At 45.0% G+C, this 24,530-nt stretch overlaps 1 protein-coding gene across 2 annotated transcripts in view; it reads right to left on the reverse strand.

Annotated features, from left to right (window-relative positions):
• LOC105275815 (insulin-like growth factor 2 mRNA-binding protein 1) overlaps window positions 1–24,530 on the reverse strand; it is an 86,050-nt gene that overhangs the window by 48,401 nt on the left and 13,119 nt on the right. Inside the window, exon 2 of one of the 2 annotated variants that reach the window (XM_011332937.3) lies at window positions 18,511–18,574. In XM_011332937.3, the coding sequence (XP_011331239.1) occupies window positions 18,511–18,574 (64 nt within the window). Of the gene's footprint in view, window positions 1–3,184; window positions 4,624–18,510; window positions 18,575–24,530 lie in introns of those variants that run through there. The other variant, XM_011332946.3, reaches the window with a different exon arrangement.

The raw sequence follows: 24,530 nt of genomic DNA on the forward strand, positions 1-24,530 counted from the left end.
CGCATCAATTTTTCATCAATTTCCTAAACGTGTATCTTTTAGGGATTTTTATTGAAAGCCTACGTTTCCAAATACAGAACACCAAACGGCGTTTCTTGCTACCTTCGCCCTTGCTTCTTGCCGTCTATTTATTTACCACCGGTTTCCGGTGCCGACTTCGCCATAATAAACTGTACATACATATATGGTCTATTTCCCTGCGTTATTTTTAAGCGACATCGCAGCACGCAGTGTGGTGCACTATTTCTGGCCCTAAATTGTGCGTGTCACGCGGACTCGCATGCATGCGTATACCTGATGTAAACTCTCCACGTAGGTGCACATGAGCGCTACTAGAGCTTTGTCGACAAGGTTGCATGCGCAGTTTCTGTTTCCAAAATTTTGTCAACTTTCGAACTGCAATTTTCTGATATATTACATTTATCACTGAATCCAAATTGATTTCACAAGCTCTGAGCACTTTTCTCAAGAAAAGAAAGTAGTCTAGCTAAAGAGAACATTAATAAAATCAAAATCGGCGATGATTAAGATATTAGGAATTTATAGATACGTAAACGCATAAATATGCTCCATTTATGGAAATAGAAAGTCTTGTTCAAGCTTTGTTCTTTATTATTCTACCTTCTCGAATGAGTCACGCTGCGCTTTCGCTTTACAGGGTGTCATTCTTAAAGTCACGTACGCGATACGTCCCCCTTGCTCCATCGTCGCCATTTTCGGTAAATTCTTACCATGGCAAACACAATGAAATCATTGTGCGTGTGGCACAAAGCTCTCGATATTTCTGATCTATAAAATTTTGATACTTTGCATCGCGTTACACCTGAAATTTTTCCTCCACAAAAATAATTTTCGAATGAAAGAGAATCAAAACGTTAAAAAAGAATTCACAGTATAAAGACAATGCGACGCGACGCTTGCTCCAAGGAATTACGTACGTTAGTTTCCTAAAATTTATTTTTTGTTTCTTTCCCTCGGCCTCTGTCCAAATTTTCCAATTAAAGAATTCTGAATGGCCGATAACGGCGATAAGTAAATACCGTGCGTACATGATAAACTCTTTCGAAAAGAGTTTCCCGTCCGCGTGACGTCTACCATGCTGATGGCCGTTTCAGGGACGACCACGAAATCATGCCACGTGCACAAAACACTAAGACCAGGGCCGGCCTTAGGCAGCGAGAAAACTGGCTGATCGTCAATACAATCGATTTCGGATATCGATTGTTTTTCTTTCCACGATATTATTCTTCCATTCGGAAAATCAATGAAATCAAAAAAGCATATTAATAATCTTGCGAATTAACTGCCGCAGTAATTAATGGCCGAGTAAACGCTATTCTACTCTAAAGTAGAAAAAGAAACCTTTTGCTTCCATGCAGCGAACTGTAAAGCATAAGCAATGATGCATGAACCTTATCGCAGATAACTCAAATACTTAAACGCTAAATACTGCTTGACGAGTCTTGCTTTTAGTGACTTGATGATGAGTCACTGCAATGTCTCGACGCAGTAGAAATTTTCGGCGAGCCGCTACAGTAGCCCTACGACACAGTAAACGTTTTCGGCGAACTGATATAGTGGCTCTTGATACGTAGCGAGTCTACAATGAATGATGAATGATGAATAAAAATGAATAATGAAAAAGCCGCTACGACCGCCGTGCATGACGGGAGGGTTAATTTAAGCGACGTTATTAAGTACTACTCCAGATGTATCCGTTTGATGGCCTTAGTGCCTTTGATCATCTTTGACATCGATATTTCGCGTGCCTTTACCGATTTATTTAACCGATTTCAATTGCAGCCGCGTAAATCAGCTTTGCATGACATTATCATGCTTCTTGTTTGCACCTGCAAATTGTTTCCCTCCTTTCTCATCGATCACTCGAGATATCGAGCCTGATCATTGAACGGTACAAAAGCGTAAATGTGCGGCCGGTTATGCGAATGGTGTAATGACGAGTAACGGCCGCGCACGGAGCGCGTGCGTGCGTAATTTGATTTACGTTATCGCCGATATTTATCGGGGAGGTTGTTGACTCTGCAAACGTAATTCTCGCCGTCCGTGAGATTAGACGATATGCCCGATCGAGGTGGAATCGCGATACAATTTCGTCGACTGCGTGCCATTATATTTGACTCGCGACGCGTGAATCGGCATATCGGTATATTTGAAACGTTTCAGCCGGGCTGGCATCGGCGTTTAAAGAAACAAGTCTCGAATTGGTGTTTAATCGGCCAGTATTTTTCTCAATGAATGTCGCCGCTATAAACAAGATGGCATTGAAATTGTAAATGAGTGTGGGTGCGCGCACGTGCGTATTATACTGTAGTAAACATTAAAAAATATTGAAAAAAATATATTTCTCTTTTCTTTAGTTTCGCTGATTTCTCTACGCTCTCTGTACTACTCCATAGTCATCCTTTTCGCAGTAAAGGATCAGAAGGACACGAATTTACGAGTGACCAAAACGAAGGTGAAGAACATGCGGAATTTACAATTACGTCGTATATTATATAATCGCGTGCGGCTTAAAAAGCAAATTCGCAAACAATCGCGCCTGACGCAATCGACCAATCGGAGCTGTCTAGCCTCGACTTCGCGCTGATCGGCGTGTCGGTATCTCCGGCGATCGCGACATAAATAATTTTTCTCTTGCGCGCATTCAGCATTGGGCTAATTAAAATTTTCCACTTTCAGCATGCCGTTAATGAGCCTTCAGAAAGCCTTTAAAAGCGGTCTAATCAAAATTTAACAGTCGAATTACTCAAAACCAATTATTTTCAATATTCTCGACAAAACTGTCTGTCGACTATTCCTAAATGACCTCCGACAGTCGATCATGATATATTGTTTGTTGTTGCCCAACTGTCACAAGTTTACAAAGTTATCAATATGTATACTGGATGCCCGATTTATACATGAGGAAGGCCGATAAATACAAATCGACAATATCGAATTTTGATGAGAAAATATTGTACGAAATTTATTTTGTCATCGAGCAAATTTATCATAAATGCGTGCATCCTTTTCCCTAGACAATAAAACTCTTTGTACGCAGAATTGATAGTCGTAAATTGTGAAACTGCTCGATCAAATATGCAGAATGAGTATTCAACCTGTTGATGAAATTCGTGTTGGCGATCAACGGGACGGTAATACTTTCAGTGGCTTTTGCTCTTACCTTTGACTGTCGCCGTTTTTGTCCTCGATGTCCAGACGCTCCATATCCTTGTGCAGCGTTGTATCTTCCGTGAATTTATCCAGGGACATGTTTACGTTTAATAACTTTGCTTTTCTGTCGCAGAACTCACGCACAAAATGAGGATACGCGCTCTCACTGTGTATCTTCCCTTTATATATATGTATATGTATATATATTTAATGTATACATATAATATACATATATATAATATATATACACACACACACGTATTTTAATTTCTCTCGCTTCCCGTGATAAATATTCGCTTCTGTTAAACTGCTTTATCGGCCGCAAGCCGTCGATTGAGGTAGACTTTAAACACTGGCACTAAAACACTGGCTGATCTCCCGCGCCACCAAAGTGGAGAGAGAGGGAGGGAAGACAAGCGTAAAAAGGTACTATGCACTTTCGCCCTACGCCCTCCTCGAGAGGTATGCCCGAAAGCAAGGTGCGATGCACGGCGTACGGTGTGCACGAGACGACACGACGAATATCGGAGCTCCAGCGGTCTCTCGTGCGATGCCCGAAACTTCTCTTCCCGTCGATTACGACGCGCGCACTTCCTCACTCTCTCCTCCCTCTTCCTTCCCTGTTCGGTTCTCTTCCGATTCCGTTCCTTCCGCCCCGCGTTTTACTCCCTCCTTCGAGCACGTCGCTCCCTCCTTCTTAGGCGACGCTGTGACGACACCGAAGATGATTTGCGTCACGATTATGCGAAATCGTCGATGACGATGACTGTATGACAACGAGCACGGTACAGGTCCGCTCGCACTCGGAGAAGGAAGAAAAGGCGCCGCGTGTCGCTTCAGACGACTGTTCAAGGGAAACTCGTGCGGGTGGTGAAGAGCTAGCTTTCCCCGTCGCCTCCCGATACCTAGCTTTCTAGTGAGCAGTCCCCTCCCTTCCCTCACGCTCTATCTGCGCCCCTCTGTCTCTCTTCCCCGCACGCTCCGCGCGTGTCCGCTTCCTGCGTCTTTCTCTCTCGCTCTCTCGGCACTACCCTCTCTACCGCGAAGCGGGCTATGTCCCTCGGTTCTCTTCCACTCGCTCTCCCTTTCCCCCTCGTGCTGGGCCGACGTAGGAATCCCCTCGACGTATCGGAGCCGCTCGCGCGTTTTTACCAACCGAGCGGCGTAGACCGGCCCGAACGCGATTGGCCGTACGACGGGACGATTCCGAAACGATTCCGCGTGCTGTCCGATCACCGGACACCCGCCGACGTCGATGTTGGACGTCGGTCGTTGGGATTTGATGTACCACGGGGACACACACGCACGTAGCACGCGCGCGTTCCTTCGTAATCGTAATCGTGGATTAATCGCAGGGCGTGCAAGGCGTGAATGCCGAGCTCGGCGGCACCGATTACGCCAATCACGCGGATACGAATGGCACCGCTCCGGTATCTGGTATCCGGCTTGGGAATCCACGCAGCACCACGCTGTCAATGGCACCGGTTGGTGTACCGTGTGGAGGTGGGTGCTCCTCTCCCGTCCTCCCTTTCTCACTCTCTGTCCCTCTTTTCCTCCTTTCTACCCTCTCCGTGAGCGCTTCTCCTCTTTCTCCGTCTCTTTCGTCGGAGCGAGATTCGATCGCAAGCTACTTCGCGATCGCGACGGTCAATGAATGTCTCTGCGCTCTCACGTTCGCCAGTGCGCGTACACGCGTGCAACAACGAGGTGCCAGGGACACACGGTCTGGAGTTGGCGTGCTAATGTGGCTATATCTGACGGAATATCTGGCGAGAAAGCGCGCTAGATACACTGATATTATTTTTATAACACGCGCTGTGCGCGGTCCCGACGAAGGCCGCGCCCAATCTACCCCCACTCCTCGCCGCGCTGCCACCCCACCAACGTCCTAGCTTCCCCTCCACGCGCAGCGTACCCCTTCCACGCCGTTCGTTGAGGAGGCGGCTTACGACGCGTGCGTGAGAGAAGGGTGCACGCTATCGCTTAAGATCCTGTCCTCGGAAAAGCGTGGGGATCCGCGTGTCATTCTTTTTTTTCTAGTTATCTTTAATTTCATTCCAATTTCTCACTTGCAAGTAAAAGAAGAAATTAAACTAATTATTGCAAAACTTGTGATTGTAAAAATTTCTCAGGTGCATTAATTTGAAAATTGTTTGTATGATATTTTGCTTCTATTAATCTGTTGTATAAACGCGACTGAAGTGAGTCAGTTGCTAGTAAAACTCAGGTTGGACCGTTGACTAGGAGTAATCAGGGTCGATACGCGCCATACCGTATAGTGCGTAGATGTCGAAGAAGCGCGTCATTGACCGCGAGCGGAAGCGCCGCCCGGTGGGCGTTAGTAGGTACTAAGATTAGGTGTATAATGTACTATTCATCCAGTATTTTCTTCGATAATTCTTCGATAATGAATTATTTGTTCAACAGTCATCGTTCTGCATAACACTCTTTACAATGACTATCAGAGTCAATTCCTTAGAATCTTACATTTCAGGAGCAACTATCGATGGATTATATAAATAAAATTCTTTGCTAGATATAAAATAGCAAATTTCTTATGTCGATATTGACTTGGGAGTTGTTTTCCCAAGAACGATTTATTTTTGCAGAAATAATTGCAAATAATTCTCGAATATACGCATTTAGTTTCGGGACACTTGGGAGCAGTGACATCAGAGAGTTTCACTTTCTCCCCAAGAGTCGGTATTCTTTCGCTTTCGAAGATTAGCTCGTCGAGCTCGTTTTCCCGCACAAATAATCCGAATCGGCGAATTCTTCCTTCTCAATCGCACAATGGCAATTTGAATTTTGATTTGCCGTATCTCAACCGGGGTGTACAATATCGCGCTCTTTGATCGTCGACAGTTGAAGGACCCTTCACCGATGAACTTGCGACCCGGTAGGGGGTCGCGCCGCGCGCGCGTATTTCTACCGGGTGACTTGAAGTGCTGTCATCCATTGTTCCACGAAATGGATGTTCGACTCATTAATGCCGGAACTGCTGTTAGCGGCAACTATAGTCAGTCTCGCAGATCGGCATGGGGTTTCGAAATCGGCCGAACGCGAATGCTAGCCAGGATTATCGGAAAAGGGTCGCCGAGGGGTTGATTCCATTACCGGGTCTCTTTGTTCGTCCAGGTAGAGGAAAGGAAGGATTTGTCCTGTCTTTTGTGCGCGCCCGCAGGTATATGGGTGCAGGTATTTCGGCGGGTATTTCTGCGATCCGCCGGTTATTATCTCCGCCAATGACGAGGGTGTTAGCCTTGAAGTAAATTTATCATTCATGGTAATGCGCCACGCAGTTAGGGTCGCAATTGACACAGAGTCACAAACAGCTTTGCTGCACAATGAACGTTTTATTTTACATTAATATTTTCTCGGCAACATTTATTTTTTCACATCGTGTTTATCTGTGCTCAGAAATTCAATCAGTACGATAAATCCGATACAGGACAATGGCGGATGATACACGATAATAATCATATTATGTGTCTGCTGAGAATTGGCTTGGCTTCAAAGAAAGTGGGAGAAGGCAAGAGGCAACGCGAAGCATTTTAATATTCTTTGTCTCCCTTGAGTTTTTCTGTATCACGTGTTGGCGCGCGTTTCTGTTCCGTGAACCACCTTGTATCGATATCATACATCGACCATCTTGTCTCGATCAAGTAATTTCGCTGAATGACCAATCGATTATCCTCTCGGTCGAGCGTAAATCCATGATAGCTCTTCAGAAAACAAGCGTCTTCCGCTATTCCCGACTCCTTTCTAGTTTTAGTTTGGCTTCGGAGGAAATTGTACCCGTGCGCCGTGAAATCCTCATCGCAACTCGCGAAAGGGAATTCCACAATATATAGTTACAAGTGCAATAATTACAACTGTAGTAAACATTATGTTGATTAATTGTGTAAGCCTGTACAGTAACAACAAGAGAAGGAATAAATAAGACAACCGGGATAGCCGTGCGAGTGACAAGTAAAATTCTCAAATTCGGTTAGCGAAAAGTGCACGCCGGTTCCTTTGTTCCTGGCGGTAAATTGAACAAGGTTGGGATAGGTTCAGGTAACGTTTAAGGATAATTAATAGTTGCATGGTTCGTAAATACCGCTATCAGTGGAGCGTGCGGTCGAGGTGCGCGTGGGATCGGCAAATGGTTTCCGGGCGCATAAAAATTAATGGATTTCGGGCTGGCCTTCGGCAGAACTCTTCGATTTCGACAAGACTGTTCAAGGTCGATCGTCCGGCGGATGTAAATGAAAGGGAAGCGTTCTGAATGTGCGCCCAAAGTTACTGTCCAACGTACCTTTCTGTTTAGTTATTTATTTCCTTCACGCTCTTAACAAGCAGGCGATTATCTGTAGTCCACTCTTAAAAAAGCCGTGTTAAATATTGAATCGAAATCATTGTTGCCTCTTTTCCGCGATGCTGATTGGTTCTCTCGCTTGGCTCGAACTTCGTGTGGCTTGAACTTCGTGTTGCGAATGTCAGAATGTCATAGTGGCTGTCAGTGCGGTTATATTGATAAAATATTGATAAATAAAACATTAATATTAAAAAATAAAATAGCGCGCGTAGCGCGCGCCTGTGTTGCTAGTTTCTCTTAAAAAATCCGTTGGCGTTCATTCTGGCACTATTGGAAAATGTCTAGGAAAAAGGAATGTTTGCCGCAGACATTTATTTTATTCTATGGAAAATGTAATTCTCGATAAAAACTGTAGTTTTCATTCCTAAAACGACCATATCGACATCGCTGATTAAATTTCCAGACTAGATGCAATGCGATCTTTATGTACCTCCTTAATAGCGTGTAATAATTGGAATGAGCGCGGAGACAAGTTGGAAGTCGGGACTAGTTTTAACCCCTTGAGGGTAAAATTGCTGTACGCCCGGCAAGGAGAAAAGCGACCCGGATATTTCGGGTCTGAAGAAGAGGCTGCTCCGGGAAAGAGAAATTTCACGAGCAATGGGAAGAGAAAGCGGTAGAGGGATAACAGAGAAATATGGCAAGGGAGGAGTTGAGGAGAAAGCAAGGACAGAGAAAGAGAGAGAGAGAGAAAGAGAGATGCCTCGAGCAGGTAAGAGAGAGCTTGTGAGGGTGCGTAAGGGCGGCTCCAGAATCAATAGCGACCACGCACCCTTGGAGAATTTTCGCACCGGGAGACCGAGGAACAGCTTCGGGAAGCACCTTCATTCAGCCTGCTCTAGCGAACCTTAAGAATCAGCTTAGTATTTCTGAAAATCGCATTTGTGATATTTAAATCGATTAATTTCGTGATGTTGCTTCAAAGCAACATCGTAATACCGTAAGCAATACATCATAGTTTTATATCACTGTGCCTTTAGCAAACATTCTCAGCCAGATGTTATATTTTTTCATAAATCTTAAGGTTTAATTGAAAATATCTTTCCAAATAATCCTCCAATTTCAACTTTATTAAAATGCGGCTTACTTGAGATCCAATGAAGAAAATATAGTACTAAAATCGCGGAATTATTTGAATTCCTCGATTTTTTCAAATTATTCTCAAGTCGAAAGCTACTACCCTCGAAATCGTTACCTTAGATGATGCAACCGTTACGATCGTTTATGTTGCATTATTTTCGCGGTCTTCCGGCATACGTGGACCGACAAACAGGAGAGGCAAGGAGGCGGAGTAAGAAAGGTAAGTCGAATGGGAGAGAGGGAAGTAAAATCACTCACCTCCATCCGTTGCCGATCTGGTCGACCGGAGATTCTGGTAGGGCGGTGCCGCTACCCCTGCAAGTAGGAAAAGATATTCTATAGGATACTCGGGGATTAGGATGGCGTGAGGGATTAAGAGTGAAGCTAGAGCGAAAGAATGCGGATTATTGCATTTCTGGCTACTGTCCTTCTTTCGCGAACACCCACGAATAAGTGGCAAATATTAATATGTCCAAGATTAATGTCTTCACACATAGATATATCTAACACTATGTGAGATACATGTGAATATAGCATTTACGTGAAGTTAGTACAGCATAAAATAATTTATTGTTAAACAGAAACTACACCATTTCATTTCCCTTAGCCTCTTGCGAGCTCTACCTGAGATCTATCGGGGCGGAGTGTACATAATATGCCACCGATATGTAATTTACTTAAATAAATATCAAGCTGGCGAGAGCCACGAGCTCGCCGAGTCATGCTGAGTTTCGCGATAGGGAAAAAAGCCTCGCTCGCTTCTCCAATTAACTGCTGCTTGCGACGTGCATATTAATCGTGGTATATCTGGCGGTGGCGGTGGCGGTGGCGGCGACAAGAGATGGCAGCGACGAAAGGGGAAAGTAAGAAGAAAAATAAAGGAGAAAAACCAGGAGAATTAATAATAACCGCGTCGTTTCGAGATACGCATCTGGCTCATTCTGGTCGTTTGACCAGGTGCAACATCGTCGTCATCGTCGTCTTCCGTGATCCGTGCATATTTCGGGGTGCCCGGCTCCTTCACGGCGTTCTTTTACGCCGGTCACGGTAATTAAGAGGCATTGCCGTAAAAATCGCTCTCACCGCGCGCGCGAATATTGCGAGCTACTGCGCCGCGTGTACGCGCGAGCCATTGCGCGGAATTTTAATTCCGCCCGGAAAACCTGTTCGGACGGCACGTTTTCATGTTCGCTGCAGCGCTAGTATCGGAGAGTACCAATAATCGGCGAAAAAGCGATAATGATTTGTTTTCGATAAACTTTTTATTTTAATGGATAAACGCGTAATTAGATTTATATATTAATTTACTTCGCAAATATAAGTTAGTGTTAATGAATGTACAAGAGAATAAACGCGGTATTATGTTTCCTTTTCAACGATTTCAATTTGAACGTGGTGCGTTGGTCTCGAGTTCGACGAGTGAGGGCAGCTGGATCCCAAGATCGCATCCTCCACGATCATGACGTTTGGTGATTTTACGATCGCGCCGAGGCGGAACGATCGCAGGACTGGTCGCAAAGGGCAACATAAACCCGGGAGGGAGATGCGCGCGACAATTATTGCACGTCAGCGTGCCTTCATTTCGACATAATTAAGCGGAGCCCTTTTACACCTGCGGATCGCACGTACCACGCGTATCCATGAAATCCGGCGTCCACCCGTGACCGGACACGGGGCCCGATCCGTAGGCCCGATAAGAGATCGATAAGCGGGGTAACCGCCTCCACTTCTTCTCAGCGGGAAAAGACGAGAGAAAAAAACGGCCGACGTCACGACGGAGCATTATGCAACGCGGCGAATCTGTAATTAAGATTTTCGCCGCCCTCTCCGACCCCCTCTTCCCTATCAGAACGCGCGTTATCTCGTGCTGTTATTAAATATTAATGAAGAGGGTACGCGTGGTCTCTCATCGTCGTATTTCCAAACAAAAGAGATTTAACGTGAGAGGTTGGCCGTGCACGAGCCCGCGGCGACTGTAGCACCTCAAAATTGCCAAAGGTATGAAAAATTTGCATACAAAAAGAAATTAAATTTCGTCCGTTGTAACTCTATCCTGTGCTTCCAGATTTTAAAAGATTTTAATTACATGTATCAAGACAATTTCGGAGATAATTCCCAGGAATAAATTTAATCCAGCAATGGCTGTGCGTTTTTATTATCAGATTTTAATAATTTAATATGAAAAGTTGTGAATGTTTCGTTAATGCAAAAATTTCACATTCAGATACAAAACCTGGAATTTTAACAAACTTCGAGACTCCATTTTAACAAAATAGAGGATATTTAATCAATTTGATAAATCATATTTTAGCGTAATTCGCTTTTGCAGGATACGTGAAATTAAATTCAACAAAAACAGTAATAAGTTTCCTCCGCTTTCCTCGCAGGAAGTTGCATTTAATTTGACGCGAATTCCGCGATGACGCACCTCGTTTAAAACCTTAATCTAACTATTAACGACAAATCGCAAACTCATTTGTGACGAGCTCGTTATTGCGAGGGCGAAAGAATCATTAAGTGACGAGACCACGGTGCGAATCTTCAGACTTCACGCCTAGTTCTTCGGGTCTCGAGCAGCGATAATCGCATTTTCGCCGGTCGCGCGTTACTTAAGAGCGCAAAATTACATTGCACCCTGGAGCATCCGATCGGATCGAAACTGCCGGAATTACGTGAAGTTTAAAGGGGTCTTCACGTCGACTAGTAGATTTCTTACTGTCATTTTGCAATCTCTACGATTTAGTATCGCGATGTTAATTATTTCTCGGTGATAATTTCAGATTATCTAGCAATAATCGAATTATTACTTGACGGAAATAAAAGGAGCAATTGCAAGCTAATTACGAAATTTGCTACTGGAAGGAAACAAAGAGATCGATGTAGAGATAATGCTCGAATCGAGGTCTAGCTTCGTTGGTATTCGAGCGTCGCGTTTGCATACACGTCCACCCCAAGGCTCGTCAGTCTGAATCACGATCTTGACTAATTACACGCGTAATTGGCGATTCGTTAAGCATCGTGGACGATGTCTCGCTTATGAGAGCGCGACGAGATAAGCGCGTGCCAACGGCGTGCGTGTGGACGCAGCTGCATGGACGGTGCCCACACCGTGCATCGGAAGAGAGCTCCTCCTCTCATCGAGACATCGTCCCTCGAGGGAGACTTGTAGGAAGATATACTTTGAGCAAACACATTGGAAGGCGAGAGATCCTACCGGGCAGGACCGTGCGTATCGTTTTACTTTCGCTGTATCGCAGCAAGGCGCTGCCGTTGCTTCTCGCATGAACTGCTTGCAAGTTTGCTTTCGATGGAAGACGAAAGACAATGGAACGCCACTTTGCCGTTTCATAATAGAAAGAAAATATATAATATAATTCAAAACAATTCAAATTTTATTGAATCGCTAATAAAAAAATATAGATATCTAAGATGATTATATTAATAGGATAATTCCAGGATAGATGGCCACGCCGGAGAAATGACCAAGTACTCTAGTTTTGCTACTGGCTGCACAGTTGTTATCACTTAATCTGTGATGAGATTTAGTTATGTTTGCAACAGGAAGTTTAATATTTTAATATTTAAAAAAAACGTCCTAATTATAAAAATATTTTCATTTTGAACTTTGCTGCCTAATGAAAAGTTTTTCATACGTTTCTATTTTCATGTAAGTATCAGAAATATCTGGCTTGAACTGATATAAACCAAGATTTTAGGTTTATTCAGAGCTCTCCGCATTTAACTGATGTACAGTTTCCGCTCGTGCCATATTTTATAAAGTGCTACATCTCTCTCGGATAATTGGGAGAGATGGCCATAGCAACTTCAAAATAGTTGGTTATATACATGTTTTAATTGCAAAGTTTCGTAACGTATTTATACAATAAAGAATTTTAAAAATACAAAAAAGAAAATATAAGTTTATCCTGTATTGACAGACAGCACGTAGAAGTAACGAAAAACGGTGACGAGAACTGGAGACAGGCCAAAGCAGTCGAGGAACTTGCACTCGATAAAAGCAGAGTGAAAGAGATTAGCCAGAAAGGCCGGCTGTTTGCATCGGCGCAACAAGTGCATACAGGATGCACTTTGGAGCCGGCTAAGAGGGAGGAAGTAGGGTGAGTCGAAAGGGGTGGAGGAGAAGGATGGGAGAAGCAGTGGAATTAAATGCACAGTGAGGGAGGGGGTATAGCAGGCGGAGAGGGCACGAGATCGGCACGCGCCGAATGCAACGATTTACTCGAAGAAGGGGGAGAAAGAGGGAGAAAGAGAAAAAGAAAGAGCGAGAGAGAAAGATAGATAGATAGATAGATAGATAGATAGATAGATAGATAGAGAGAGAGAGAGAGAGAGAGAGAGAGAGAGAGAGAGAGAGTGCACGAGAGAAGCGGAGTGCAAAGAGACGGAATCGAAAAAAGACAGAGACAAATTGGGCGAGATGCACCGTAAAGAGGGCGCGAGATGCAGCCTCGTAAGATTCTCGGGACGACATCATCTCCCCTTCCTCCTCTGGTTGCTGCATCCTTTTTATTTCACGAACGTGTTCGCGATCGAATTTATGATGGGAGGTGGAGAGAGCCGGGCCGGGCAAACGATGTGCATTCGAGCGGTCGGAGCACGCGAGTGCGAGCGAGACACACCGAGTAAAGTGCATAGAGTAAAGGGCCTTACCGGACTGCACCGGCCACAGGGGGTCGGCTACCCCTTTTCTCCTTCCTCTCCCCCTGGGTGAGCGTATACGTATACGCATATCGTGCAACCTGCGTGCGACCTCGCACGCCACTAGGTGCACCGGCCTTGTCATGTAAATGAGAAAAGTGCAGTCGTGCCCGCGCGCGCGGTCCAATGCTATGCGGAAATGCAAGGCGGTGCACGCGTGCAGCTTTCAATCGTATGCGACGACCGGTATATGCTCGAGTGACTCCTTTAAAGTGCTAGGTGCAATGTTTTCTGGGGTGGACGCGAATGGTACACTTGCCGCCTGAGGTGAACCACCATGCCGTGGTATCAAGTAGCGCTTGTACATGAAAGTGCATCAAGTGAATTCTATTGTACAATAAACTGAATTTCAATTCACGCTCGTCAGTCACTTGCTCAGGAAGACAGCACGAGTCACTTTTTTTCGGGCTGGAATGTCGACAACCTGACGAATTGGCCAATTTGAACGGCAATTTTAACGCAAGGAACGACACCTGCTTGGTGTCGTACAGTTTCGTTCAATCGAGCCTCAACACGTGGTTTCTGTTCTTGTTGAATGTTACGGAAAGATACGATAAAATTGCTTCAATTTCGATAAATGGAGGGTGATTGAGAGAGGTAAGGTAAGACTGCCCGACGTTGTCGGCTGGCTAACAGTTTCAACAAAGTTTTCAAGCTGTCGGCTGCTCGTGTGCAGTTCGGTCTGGCGCAGTGAATGAGTAACGCACGCACGGACAGAATAATGCGCATTGCACGTGCTTGCATTGTACGGATGCACCGCAAAGCGGAACGTGCTTTCTTGCGGCTGGTGCGCGGTGGTGAGTTTTGTGGTCGCGTTTTCGTCCAACATATGCGACGAACGATACCGTGTGCAAAACTGGAGACTCATCATGTGTGGTTGTTGACAATAATGTACCGTCCATGTCAATAAACCGCAAATACAACCAACGCACATATTCTGACGATTTTCTTGAATAGACATGGACATTGAGCAATTAGATCTTTATTCACTTTATTCAGTATGATTGATTTCTTCAGTACTTATTCAGTATTCGACTAAATCAATAGTTTATTACATTTTATTAACCCACTTGTTGCATTTCACCAAATACTTATCACATCTTAAGGAAACTAACATCAAAGTTCATTCTGACGCAACAACGCAAGGCAGTAACGCATAAAATGGATTCCAATCGTTTTCAATTAAATTCACGCGCAAAGGGGGTTAAAGCTTCGCGCTTCGTGGCTCGGGATTCACGTTCACGTGGTCAGGCATCTTCCGGTCGGTTCTCACACTCGCGGGGGCTACTTACGGGCGTAAAGGAGAGAGAGGCCTGTGGCAGGCCGGAGCCAGTTAAAGTGGACGGAATCGGGAGCACGGTGGATCCCATGGAGGGCATTGTCGAGAGTTCGGCCGAGGGTTGAGACAACCCGCGGGCTTAAACTAGTTTCCGCTCGTACCAGTTCGCCGCTTCCTCCTCTCCCTCCCTCTCCCACCCGTTTATCCACCTCGTCCTTTCTTTCCCCACTCTCCGGTGTGTGTGCGCGCGCGCGCGGACGTCGCTTTACATTTGAAACATATCGGCTTATATGGAAATGAATGTTTAGCCATGCATCGGCTCCTAAACATCAAAAAACGGCGAGCGAGCTCGCCGCTGGAAGCCACGTCTTCGGCCTCTATTGCAGAAGACAACTCGGAAGTGATACCCGTTTCCCTGTCTCCGTCCCTTTCTATAGAGTACATAACAAACTTCTGCTTCGCTCCCTCTCTTTCTCCGCGCTCCGCATCCGCTCGTCCATCTTTGTACAACGATCTCCCACGGCGCGTGGTAATAACGATCGCGAGCGATCGTGCGAAGATCGTTGCGTTATCTCCGTGCCCCTCATATTGTAATTCAGCTAGTAGTTGCAGTTCCAGGACGACAGTTCGATTTACACTCGCGCATATCGAGAAAAAATGCACCTCCATACGATTAAGAGTACGTTGCCCGTCACGTACATTCGAAGTAATCTGTCACTCAATCTTTTCTTCTTTTTTTAAATTGACGTTATCTTCAGCCGAATATTGATCTGATCGATCGATGAAACGTTGATTTATGCGACAGCACGTTCCTGAGGCATCGATAAGACGGTTCTAAGTGGGATGAAGAGGAGAAAGAGGAGGAGGAAGACACCGGTGGTGCGTAAGGGATGCGAGGATGGGAAGAGAAACGGAAAGTGAGCGCGCGAGTCCGGGGGATGGTGAAATAACAGATTGCAGTTGTGGCACGAGCGAGCGAGCGAGCAGCCTGAGCTCTCTCGGCACGGAGCTCACGAGCAGAAGGCAGGTGCCACATTTTTTTTCGAATTGCCTGCCTCACCGTCGGAGAAGAGGCTGCCTCCGCGTTTTGCAGAGGCTCCCAAACCCAAACGTCTCGTAAAAACGCGTCGCGGGTATTTAGGTTAATCTTTCCGACATCGAATCTTTGCTCATTGAGAGAGAGAGAGAGAGAGAGAGAAAGAGAGAGAGAGAGAGGGGGGAGGAGGAGGGAGGGAAGGAAAGGAGATCTTACGTTTTCATGAACTGTTGTTACGTGACGATATCGCTTCGGAAATTATGTATTATAACTTGTGCGTGTCACGTATCGCTCTGGTGCGAAATGCATCGCTTTGATACATGCGCGATATTTGGTGGAGTAGAAGTGCTCGCGATGTCCACCTTGTGTTAAAAGAGACAGTAATATACCGATCGAATTATCATATGATATTATATGGATAAAACGCAGAAATCTGAATTTCATAAGCGAACGTAAATTTCTGTGTGTGATATTTATCGTATCGTTTACATTTTTAACGATGCAGACTACATTATCCTACATACGAGATACCTAGTGATCAAGAATGATTTATGTATCGTTATTTTAGTCGTCCAAGGGACCTATTTCGTCGTACAAAATGAAAATACGTGATTTATGGAGGACGAAAATGCCAATCGTTCTATGATATGATAGGATTGGTGATGATATCGCAATACGGTGCTTCATTATCGACGACGCACGTGAAGCCTCGCTGCTATTTACAATAAAAATACGTACCATCGATCCGTACACGTGAGCATGTGAGGAGAACAGTGGAGAGTATAAATAGCACTCTAAATATTTTTCATGCACGATAATACGAACACACAATGCTATCTACGATCTAGCGCAGTGCTACGAGCTCTAGCGAAACTATCCAAATATTTAATTATTTAACCTATGCCGAATCTAACATCTTTCCTTCATTGATATAAAATTATTGTAATTATATATCACGAGCATTTTCAGGCTTTATTCTAATAAATATGATATAATTTTTAGCGATAATCGTCTTCTCAAAAATACACAATGTTGCATAGATTCTTTGTAGAGCATAAATGTCTTTACGATTTTAATCAACAAATCCTCTGGTGCACAATATATTCTTCCAAATTTTTAATTCCTTCCATCTATTGATATCTTTTAACTTTTTCGCTTCTAACGCCGACTATAATTGTCATCCATAAAAAGGACTAAATGTAAATTTAGATACATATCCTTTTTACATAAATTCTCCATTTTATTTTTATGCTTGGAAAGTTACATCCTTAATGTGATAAGAAATTGTGAATGGCGAAAGAGTTAAAAACTTGTCGTTAATCTTTTCCAAGCAACAATACAATCACATAATTAATAAAACCACAAAAAAACCAAAGCAGTCCAAAAGGAAAAGTACTAAGTAGTTAACGTCCGTGACAAACGGTGTGCCTCCCTCGATTCCCCCGTTTCCTCCGACAAAGTTGCCGAGACGAAGAGGCGAATACGTTATAATAATTACACCTCGCGAGTACGTGATAATTTATCCCCCGTGTGTGCGAATCGGCGTGAGGCGGGCGAGCGCAACGGAAATGAGTTCCACTGCCGCGATTTAATCCTCGGCGATTTTTGCCCGAGCACGTTCGGGCACGAGTTTAAACTCTTCTGCATGCGCGCACGCGCGCGTTTGACTCGCGTGCGGCCAATTACGCACCTTGTTACGCGCGGTATTACGCGCGGCCCGATCTCTCTTGCGATCGGCTGCGTGCGACGAGGCCCTGGGTTAACGAACCTTTTGAAGTTCCGCGTGCGCTCGTACGATAGAAGGAGACGGAAATGAAATGCGAGGCGTGCGAGAGGAGACACGAGAGCGATCGCCGGGATATATCAGTGAGGAAGCCCGGTAGCCGGCCCGGACGTAACGCCTGAATAATTTCGATAATGCTAGATGCCGATCGCGGCATTAATAAATAAGAAACCGCGACGAGGTTGGCGCGCCGGCTTCCTGCACGCTGCGCGAATTTACGGCCAATCAGTTAAGGAGCGGCGCAGCACAGCGGCGGTTTCAGCGGCTTTATTAATTCGACCGAGCGAGCGTCCGCAAAACGAGCGCGACATGATATCGGTATTACCGCGCGCGCGTGTCCCTAAATGGCCGCGCATTAAAAGCCGCGCGACGCACGCAAACGGACATTTTTCACGATCACACGCAATCCGCCACCGGCAGATATTCGCGACAACGAACATCTGACCGTCTTGATTGGGGTGAACGAAACGAGACAAGATAACACTAATCCGACACCACATTTTTTCATGAAATTTCGTAAAAGAATTAGCAAGACTTTGGATCCTGTCACGCCATCGCGATTACGCCAAATCGAATGATTTGTTGCACTTAATTTCGTGGTAGTATGTGAGTAACTATCGGAATGATCGCGTCCGACGTAATTGCCATACAAGCGTGATCTTTATATGGGGTTGAACGGAAAGTCCATGCCGACTCTATTAGTAAAATTTGAATGCAAAACTCTGCATCAAGAATTAATGAACACAAAGTTTTGCGTTACCGGATGGTTCACAGGATGTTTCGCAGGATTTAAACACGAAACTTGGTATTAATTTTTAAGGGTTTCGAATTTTGAAGGGGATCGACATGGACTTTCCGTTTAACCTAACAGAAAGGAAATCAAGTTCATTACACGTTTGATCAATAGCTCTTCTTTCTACCTTTTTTAAAGCTGTTTTGCAGTACATGAATGGGAAACATGAATTGCGAAATTGGTGCTTGATTATTTGTTAATAATACTGCCTATGTTTTTTTCAAGTTTGAAGCACCAATAGAAGCCAATGCTTGCGACATGCTTTAGCGGAGAGACTTTAGCTTACCGTTTTTTGGCTGAGCTGGCCACGGACGGTTCCACGACGAGAGATGATCCGAGGTAGGTATATCCTGCAACGAAAATAAAAGAGCTGCTTTTTAATTGCGATTTTAAGGGATTGCGATTTTTTCTTCTTTCAAGCGAGATAGCGAGATTCTCCGTCGCGATTTTCTCATGCGGTTCGAGATGAGATGAACGGTAGAATTGGAGTATTGGGTCAGCCAGGTACAACCTGTTTGAGCCTCACGGTTCAACCTCGCGACCTCTGACCCCGGCGCAAAACGACGAGAGACCGGAGACTTTTCCCATGGAAAACCGTGCAAGCACGGCCGGACGCCGCACCGGTTCCGCGCGCTCCGCTCGCTTCCGGGTTCTTCCGTGCCTGCACGTGTGCGGTAACGGCACAGAATCGCGGCCAGCATTAACCCCCGACCGAAGCTATCACGGCTACACTTCACTCATATTCTAATCAGGATCAAAGGTTATGTGAACTGCCGGACATTCCGAAGCCCGCGACGAGGATGGAGAGAGAGAGAGAGATAGAGAGGCAGGGAGAGGAGAAGAGATAGATTAGAACGGCGCGTACGTGTATATGGCATACAAGTATTTCCTTTCGTTTTCTACGCGCCAGGTGTCGTTTACCGGTCAAGTCCATCTAATTTCCCATGACCGGTTCCTCGCATCGCGAATCGCAAGAAGAATAGATTCGCGAATCATTCTCGCGCCGAACGGCCGTTCGATGCATGCTCGTTAAGCGGATCCGTTAACTTTCGAAATTGCCATGCCGGAGTTCTCGTATAATCACTCGTGCGAACACTTATTGATATCGCAAATATGTTCGGATGGAAATGCAATTTTTTTATATGTAGAGTAATGATGAAAATCTTTTTCTGAATTTTTTAATTGTAATCTCATCGCGTATGTGCAAATAAGAGGTTCTGCCTCCTTCATCAACGTTCTTAGCTGTCAAGCAATTTTCCAACTTGTTGAAAACCCTCAAGACTATATTTTTTTGTGATATAACGACGTGGATCAGGAACAAGAGAGATAGAAAGAGAGAAATAGAGAGAAGAGAGTGGCGAACTCGTTCGCGCAGAGTCTATTAGATGCTACGCTCACTACAATGAGAGGGTATACGTCCTGATGTGACCTGACGAGCTAGCTTGGGAATGCGAATGAATTAAAAGTACGAATATATGAAATGAAATAAGCAGAATGTAGTAGCAGAAAAATGGCGTGCTCGCGTGTCTTCTTCTCGGCCGTTCGGACGAGCAGCGGGAGAAACAAGGAGAGGTGGCCGAACGAGAGGAAAGGAGTAGCATCTAAATGGCTACTTAGTATGTCTCGTGTCAGGTCTCTCCCCTCGCGAGCTGCCTCGTAGTAATAATATTCGTAAGTGTACCTATACACGAGTGTGCTCGACCGCGTAGCCAACAGGTTTCATGCGAAAGCCAATTCGGAGGCGAGAGTGAGAGGGGAGCTGGACTACGCATCCTTTGACGAGGCTTTAATTCGATTCTTATGCCGCGTTAAATACGCCGCGCGTTTTACGCCCGATTTCACGTACCGTAAAGATGGGACGAGATTGCACCCCGGCGGGGTTAACTTCGCTATCGCATTCATTAAAGTGGGGTTTGAGTAACCCCGCGAATTAACGAACGACAACACCAACGACAGTAACGACAGCAGAAGTAATGGAAAGAGAAAAGATGCAAATCAAAAGACATGACGTTTTCGGAGTAGTTTAACAGAAAACGCGGTGCTACATTTAAATTCTGGAATTAGCGCAGTGAAAGTGAAGAGTTTGCATCTCGCACTTATTATAATTATACAATTGTGACAATTAAATAATGATAATTAAATAGATAATAAATTTATTATCCTCGAGAGTAATAAATGTTTTTAATATATATAATATACATCTTTAATATATATTTTTAATACATATAATATAGTATATGTTGTTTTTCAAGGAAAACTTCTTCGTCTTCTTCTTCATTCCGAAAGATTATCATTAGCATTCAATTTATTCGGCACACGAAGCACATGTGAAGATTTCCTTGGGCGCCGATCACGGATGGGACACCGAAAGGGTTCGCAAACATTCGCGAGGCTTCCGGGAAAAGCTCCGGCGTTTCATTTCGGCAATGGGACACCCGTTATACGCTTAAAATATACCGGCATCTCGTATGGGACGCGCTGCGAAGAAATGCAGAAACAGCAGTTGCTATGCTAGATGGTATTACTCCCTCCAAAACACGCACACCCTCTCTCTCTCTCTTTTTCTATCTCTGTTTCCTCGACGCGTGTGTCGAGAGTGGATAAAAGAGAGCGAAAGGAGCGAAAGAAAGTGAGGAAAAGAGAGACGAGGAAAGAGAACATCAACCAAAGAGAGAAAGGGAGAGCTTGAGAGAACGAGATGGAAAGGAGAAAGAGAGACCGCAAGAACGAAGAAGAAACACTACACAGAAGGGGCGAGTTACACGTGGTAGGGACGACGTGAAGAGGGCAGACGGGTATTCGGAAAAGGACGGGGAAGGGCCACGCGGAGGGATGAAGCGGGATGGCAAAGAAGAAGAAGAGAGCGAGGAGGAGGGGGACGAGAAGGGGCTAAAAAGAGGGAGTGAAAACGAGATCGCGAAGGCATCGAGCGAACGAGCGAGCGAGCGAGTGAACGAGCGCAGGGGGATACACGGTGCGCGAGTACGAGACGTCGCGACGAGTGAAAGAAGGAACGAGGAATAGGGTGAGCGGACCAGGGGGGAAGAGGAGGGCGGGATGGCGTAGGGGCCCTCGTTTCGGAGAGCTCTAAGCGCGTGGTCCGGGGTCTGGAAGCGGGTTTCGGAGTCGAGTCGAGCCGGTGTATGCGTATGCGTGTATGCGTGGTTTGCGTGTGTGTCTGTGGTGAACGAGAAGCGCGCGGGCAGGCGAGTAGTAGGTTAGCAGGCGCTCTCTCCCGAGGGAGAGGGTGCTAGGCGGCGGTCCTGGCAAACGAGCAGGACGGCAAGTGCCTTTATAGTGGGTCAGCGGCTAGACCACGCGGGCACCCGGTTAGCAGCCTTCAAGGTCTCCTTAGTGCGCGCGGTCTCCCTTTTACCCTGTGCCCTAAACCCTCCTTTACACCGCGCGCTGCTTGCCTGCCTGCCTGGCCGCCTGCCCTTCTTTTTCCCTACAAACGAGCGGTGCCGCCAGGTAGGTAAGCTCACCACCTCTTCCTCTTCTTCGTCTTCGTCCTCTTGCCGGTTCGGATTTTGGGTTGGGTTAGGTTCGAGCGAGCTAGTGGCAAACTCTTAGCCGCGCTATCCGGACGTAATAGAATCACCGCGCAACCTACCTAATATATTATATATTCATTCGTTTTCTATCTTTCTCTCTCTCTTTTTTAATCTACAGCGAGCGTGCCCCCCCGAACCGCGAAACGGAACTCGCGATGTCTTAGGTGTTTTACACGCGGTATAATATAAGGAAACGCGCAAGGATAGACTTGCAGCGCTGAATTGTACTGGAAGTTACTAGAAAATCAGAAATTGATGGTATATTCTTACTAATTTCGCGAAAAAATTTACGAGATGCAAATAGTTTATTCATACGAGATGTGTAAAAACAATTTTTGTTTGCAAATTGCTGATTTAACTGATTTAAATTTATCAAAGCAACATCTTGTCCTGCATGTTACTTAAAAAACAGTATTACAGCTATACTATTTTTAAAACTGTAATATGACAACGGGTCAATCTATCCATGATATTGAATATCAGTTCAAACATCGTTCGTCACTTGCATGCCAGTTATTTATAGGGGACGTGATTCAAATACTCGAGAGACTGCTCGGACGAAGGTAATCCCGAAAGTGCACCCGAAGTGCAACGTTAGCGGTTTTCTATCTCGCTAACTGATATGGCACCTCCGGTATTATGCACTCGCTTCTGCGTGTTTAGGTAGTTTTGGTTGTATCGTGCCCAAATTATTTTCACGTGCCTAGAAAAAGGCCGTTTAGATAGCTTTTAACTTTTAAAAATATTATTTGCAATATCCGTCTAGATTCTCGAAAATTTTTTCAATTATGCTGTTTGTCATTACACTGCAATTATGTTAATTGATACAATTTAATCGAATTTATTGACATTTTATAATATTTTATCGCGCCGGCGATAAAAGGAAGAACACAGTTGTCGAGTGACATAACACTGACAATATTCCTATTGGGATGAGCAACGAGGGGCAAGGAGGTGTTACAAGCGAGGAGAGGTAGATGCGAAGAGGGGCCCAGAGTACATCGGCTCCACAGGGAAGTAATGAAATATTTGGGTAGCGCTGTGCCGGGAACGAGAATGGGAATGGGAATGAGAACAGGTTCCTGTTGCGCATTCCAGGCCGATGCTGAATACCGATGCCGTGGACACGGTTGGCGGTTGGCACGGTTAGGTACATAAATTATTATTGAGTTACAGCTCGCTGTCTCCTCAGTCCCACGGAAATCCTCCTTTGCAACCCATGACTCACGACTCGAGCCGGCGAGTGCGAGTTGATAAGAAATTAGCGTATCAGAAAAGATCGCGGGAGAAACCACCGCGATCGAATTGAATTCGATCTAACTTTCGATGCGTTGAGGATACAACAAGAATGTTATCTCCCAACTGTCAAGATTCTGACTACTTGCGACTATTCGTTCTCTCACAATTGTCTTTCTCTCGATTTTAATCGATTTCTCGATGTTATTTGTTCGCACAAGTAGGTGACGCATTACGCAATTGTTCGAGAGAAATATGCGAGAGACATAACGAAGCAATTGGGTGATGATGAGAAGTAACGGTGGGCCGGTAGCAATTAATTCGAACGCAGCGGTTAAGATCAGCGCGTTTCGCGCTGCAAATAAGGATCATTCTGGAATAAAGTTGTATGACCGGTCGCGTGATTTCAGGTAATATATCTTTCCGAGGTCGTGTCAGTATCGTGACGAATATCAGCAGAGCGCAAGGCGGATCTTCAGCGACATGATCAAACGCAGTGGAAAGCAGTAGTAGATGGAGGATAATTTTTGCATGAATGTTTTCAGAGAAAATGCGACGAGTTTGTATATGTTTATATAAAAAAATTATATAATTATATAAAATAATTATATAATTAATATAATATATAATTATATAATTAAAATAATTATATAAAAATGGTAATTACCTCAATCTTGTTTTCTACAAATAAAAATTTTCATTAAGTTACAAAAGACGAAATTCGAGAGGACACAATAAATGAAAATAATACAAGAAATCTTCTCAAATTGTCACTATTCTCCATTTCTACCGCAATTTTCCGAAATTTATCCCAAAAATCAATTATTATTCTCATCGCCGTGCTCGATATCGAAGTTGCTTCGTGAAATTTTGTGTCCGGGTTATCAACAGTTTTCCGACAGATAAAACTGGACCAGTTAGTCAATCCGCGGTGATTGTAGCACGGCAGAAGCGTAAGGCAACAGAAATCGTTTAGGACTCGGCTGGCCTTGTGGCATGCCTCTTTCTCGTTCCTTCGATCCCGCCTCTTTCCTCTCTATCTCTCGCGTCCTCACACCCTCTCGCTCGCTCGCTCGTTTTCTCGTCACTCTCTTCCTTCCTCGCCTTCTCTCTTGATCGCTCTGTCCCTCTAGCCCTCGCGCCGATCCCTCAGCGTGAGAGCGGCCACACAAAGAGAACACGAGGAGCACAATGGATTACTTAGACGGGTAGGTTAGTTTGCCGAATGAAGCGAGCAGGCCCACGCACGTTAAGATAGGTCCTGACTGGGAATCCGCGCAGAAAAGCGCGCCAAACGCGAGGTATCCGGCCTCATTCCTCAACGACAAGACCAATTACCGCAGCTCCGAAATAATCCTCGTGGTGCAAGTTTGCTACAATGCTGGACAAATGCCGCACTCGTTACGTATCGTTCCAGTTACCGTAAAATTTCAAACCTCTATGGTATTACTTCACTGTTCCTCAAATATAACATTTTCCGCTACAGCTGCGTATAAATATTATGGAATGTATTATC

The sequence above is a fragment of the Ooceraea biroi genome, chromosome 4 (assembly GCF_003672135.1).
Source record: "Ooceraea biroi isolate clonal line C1 chromosome 4, Obir_v5.4, whole genome shotgun sequence".
Taxonomy (NCBI): domain Eukaryota; kingdom Metazoa; phylum Arthropoda; class Insecta; order Hymenoptera; family Formicidae; genus Ooceraea; species Ooceraea biroi.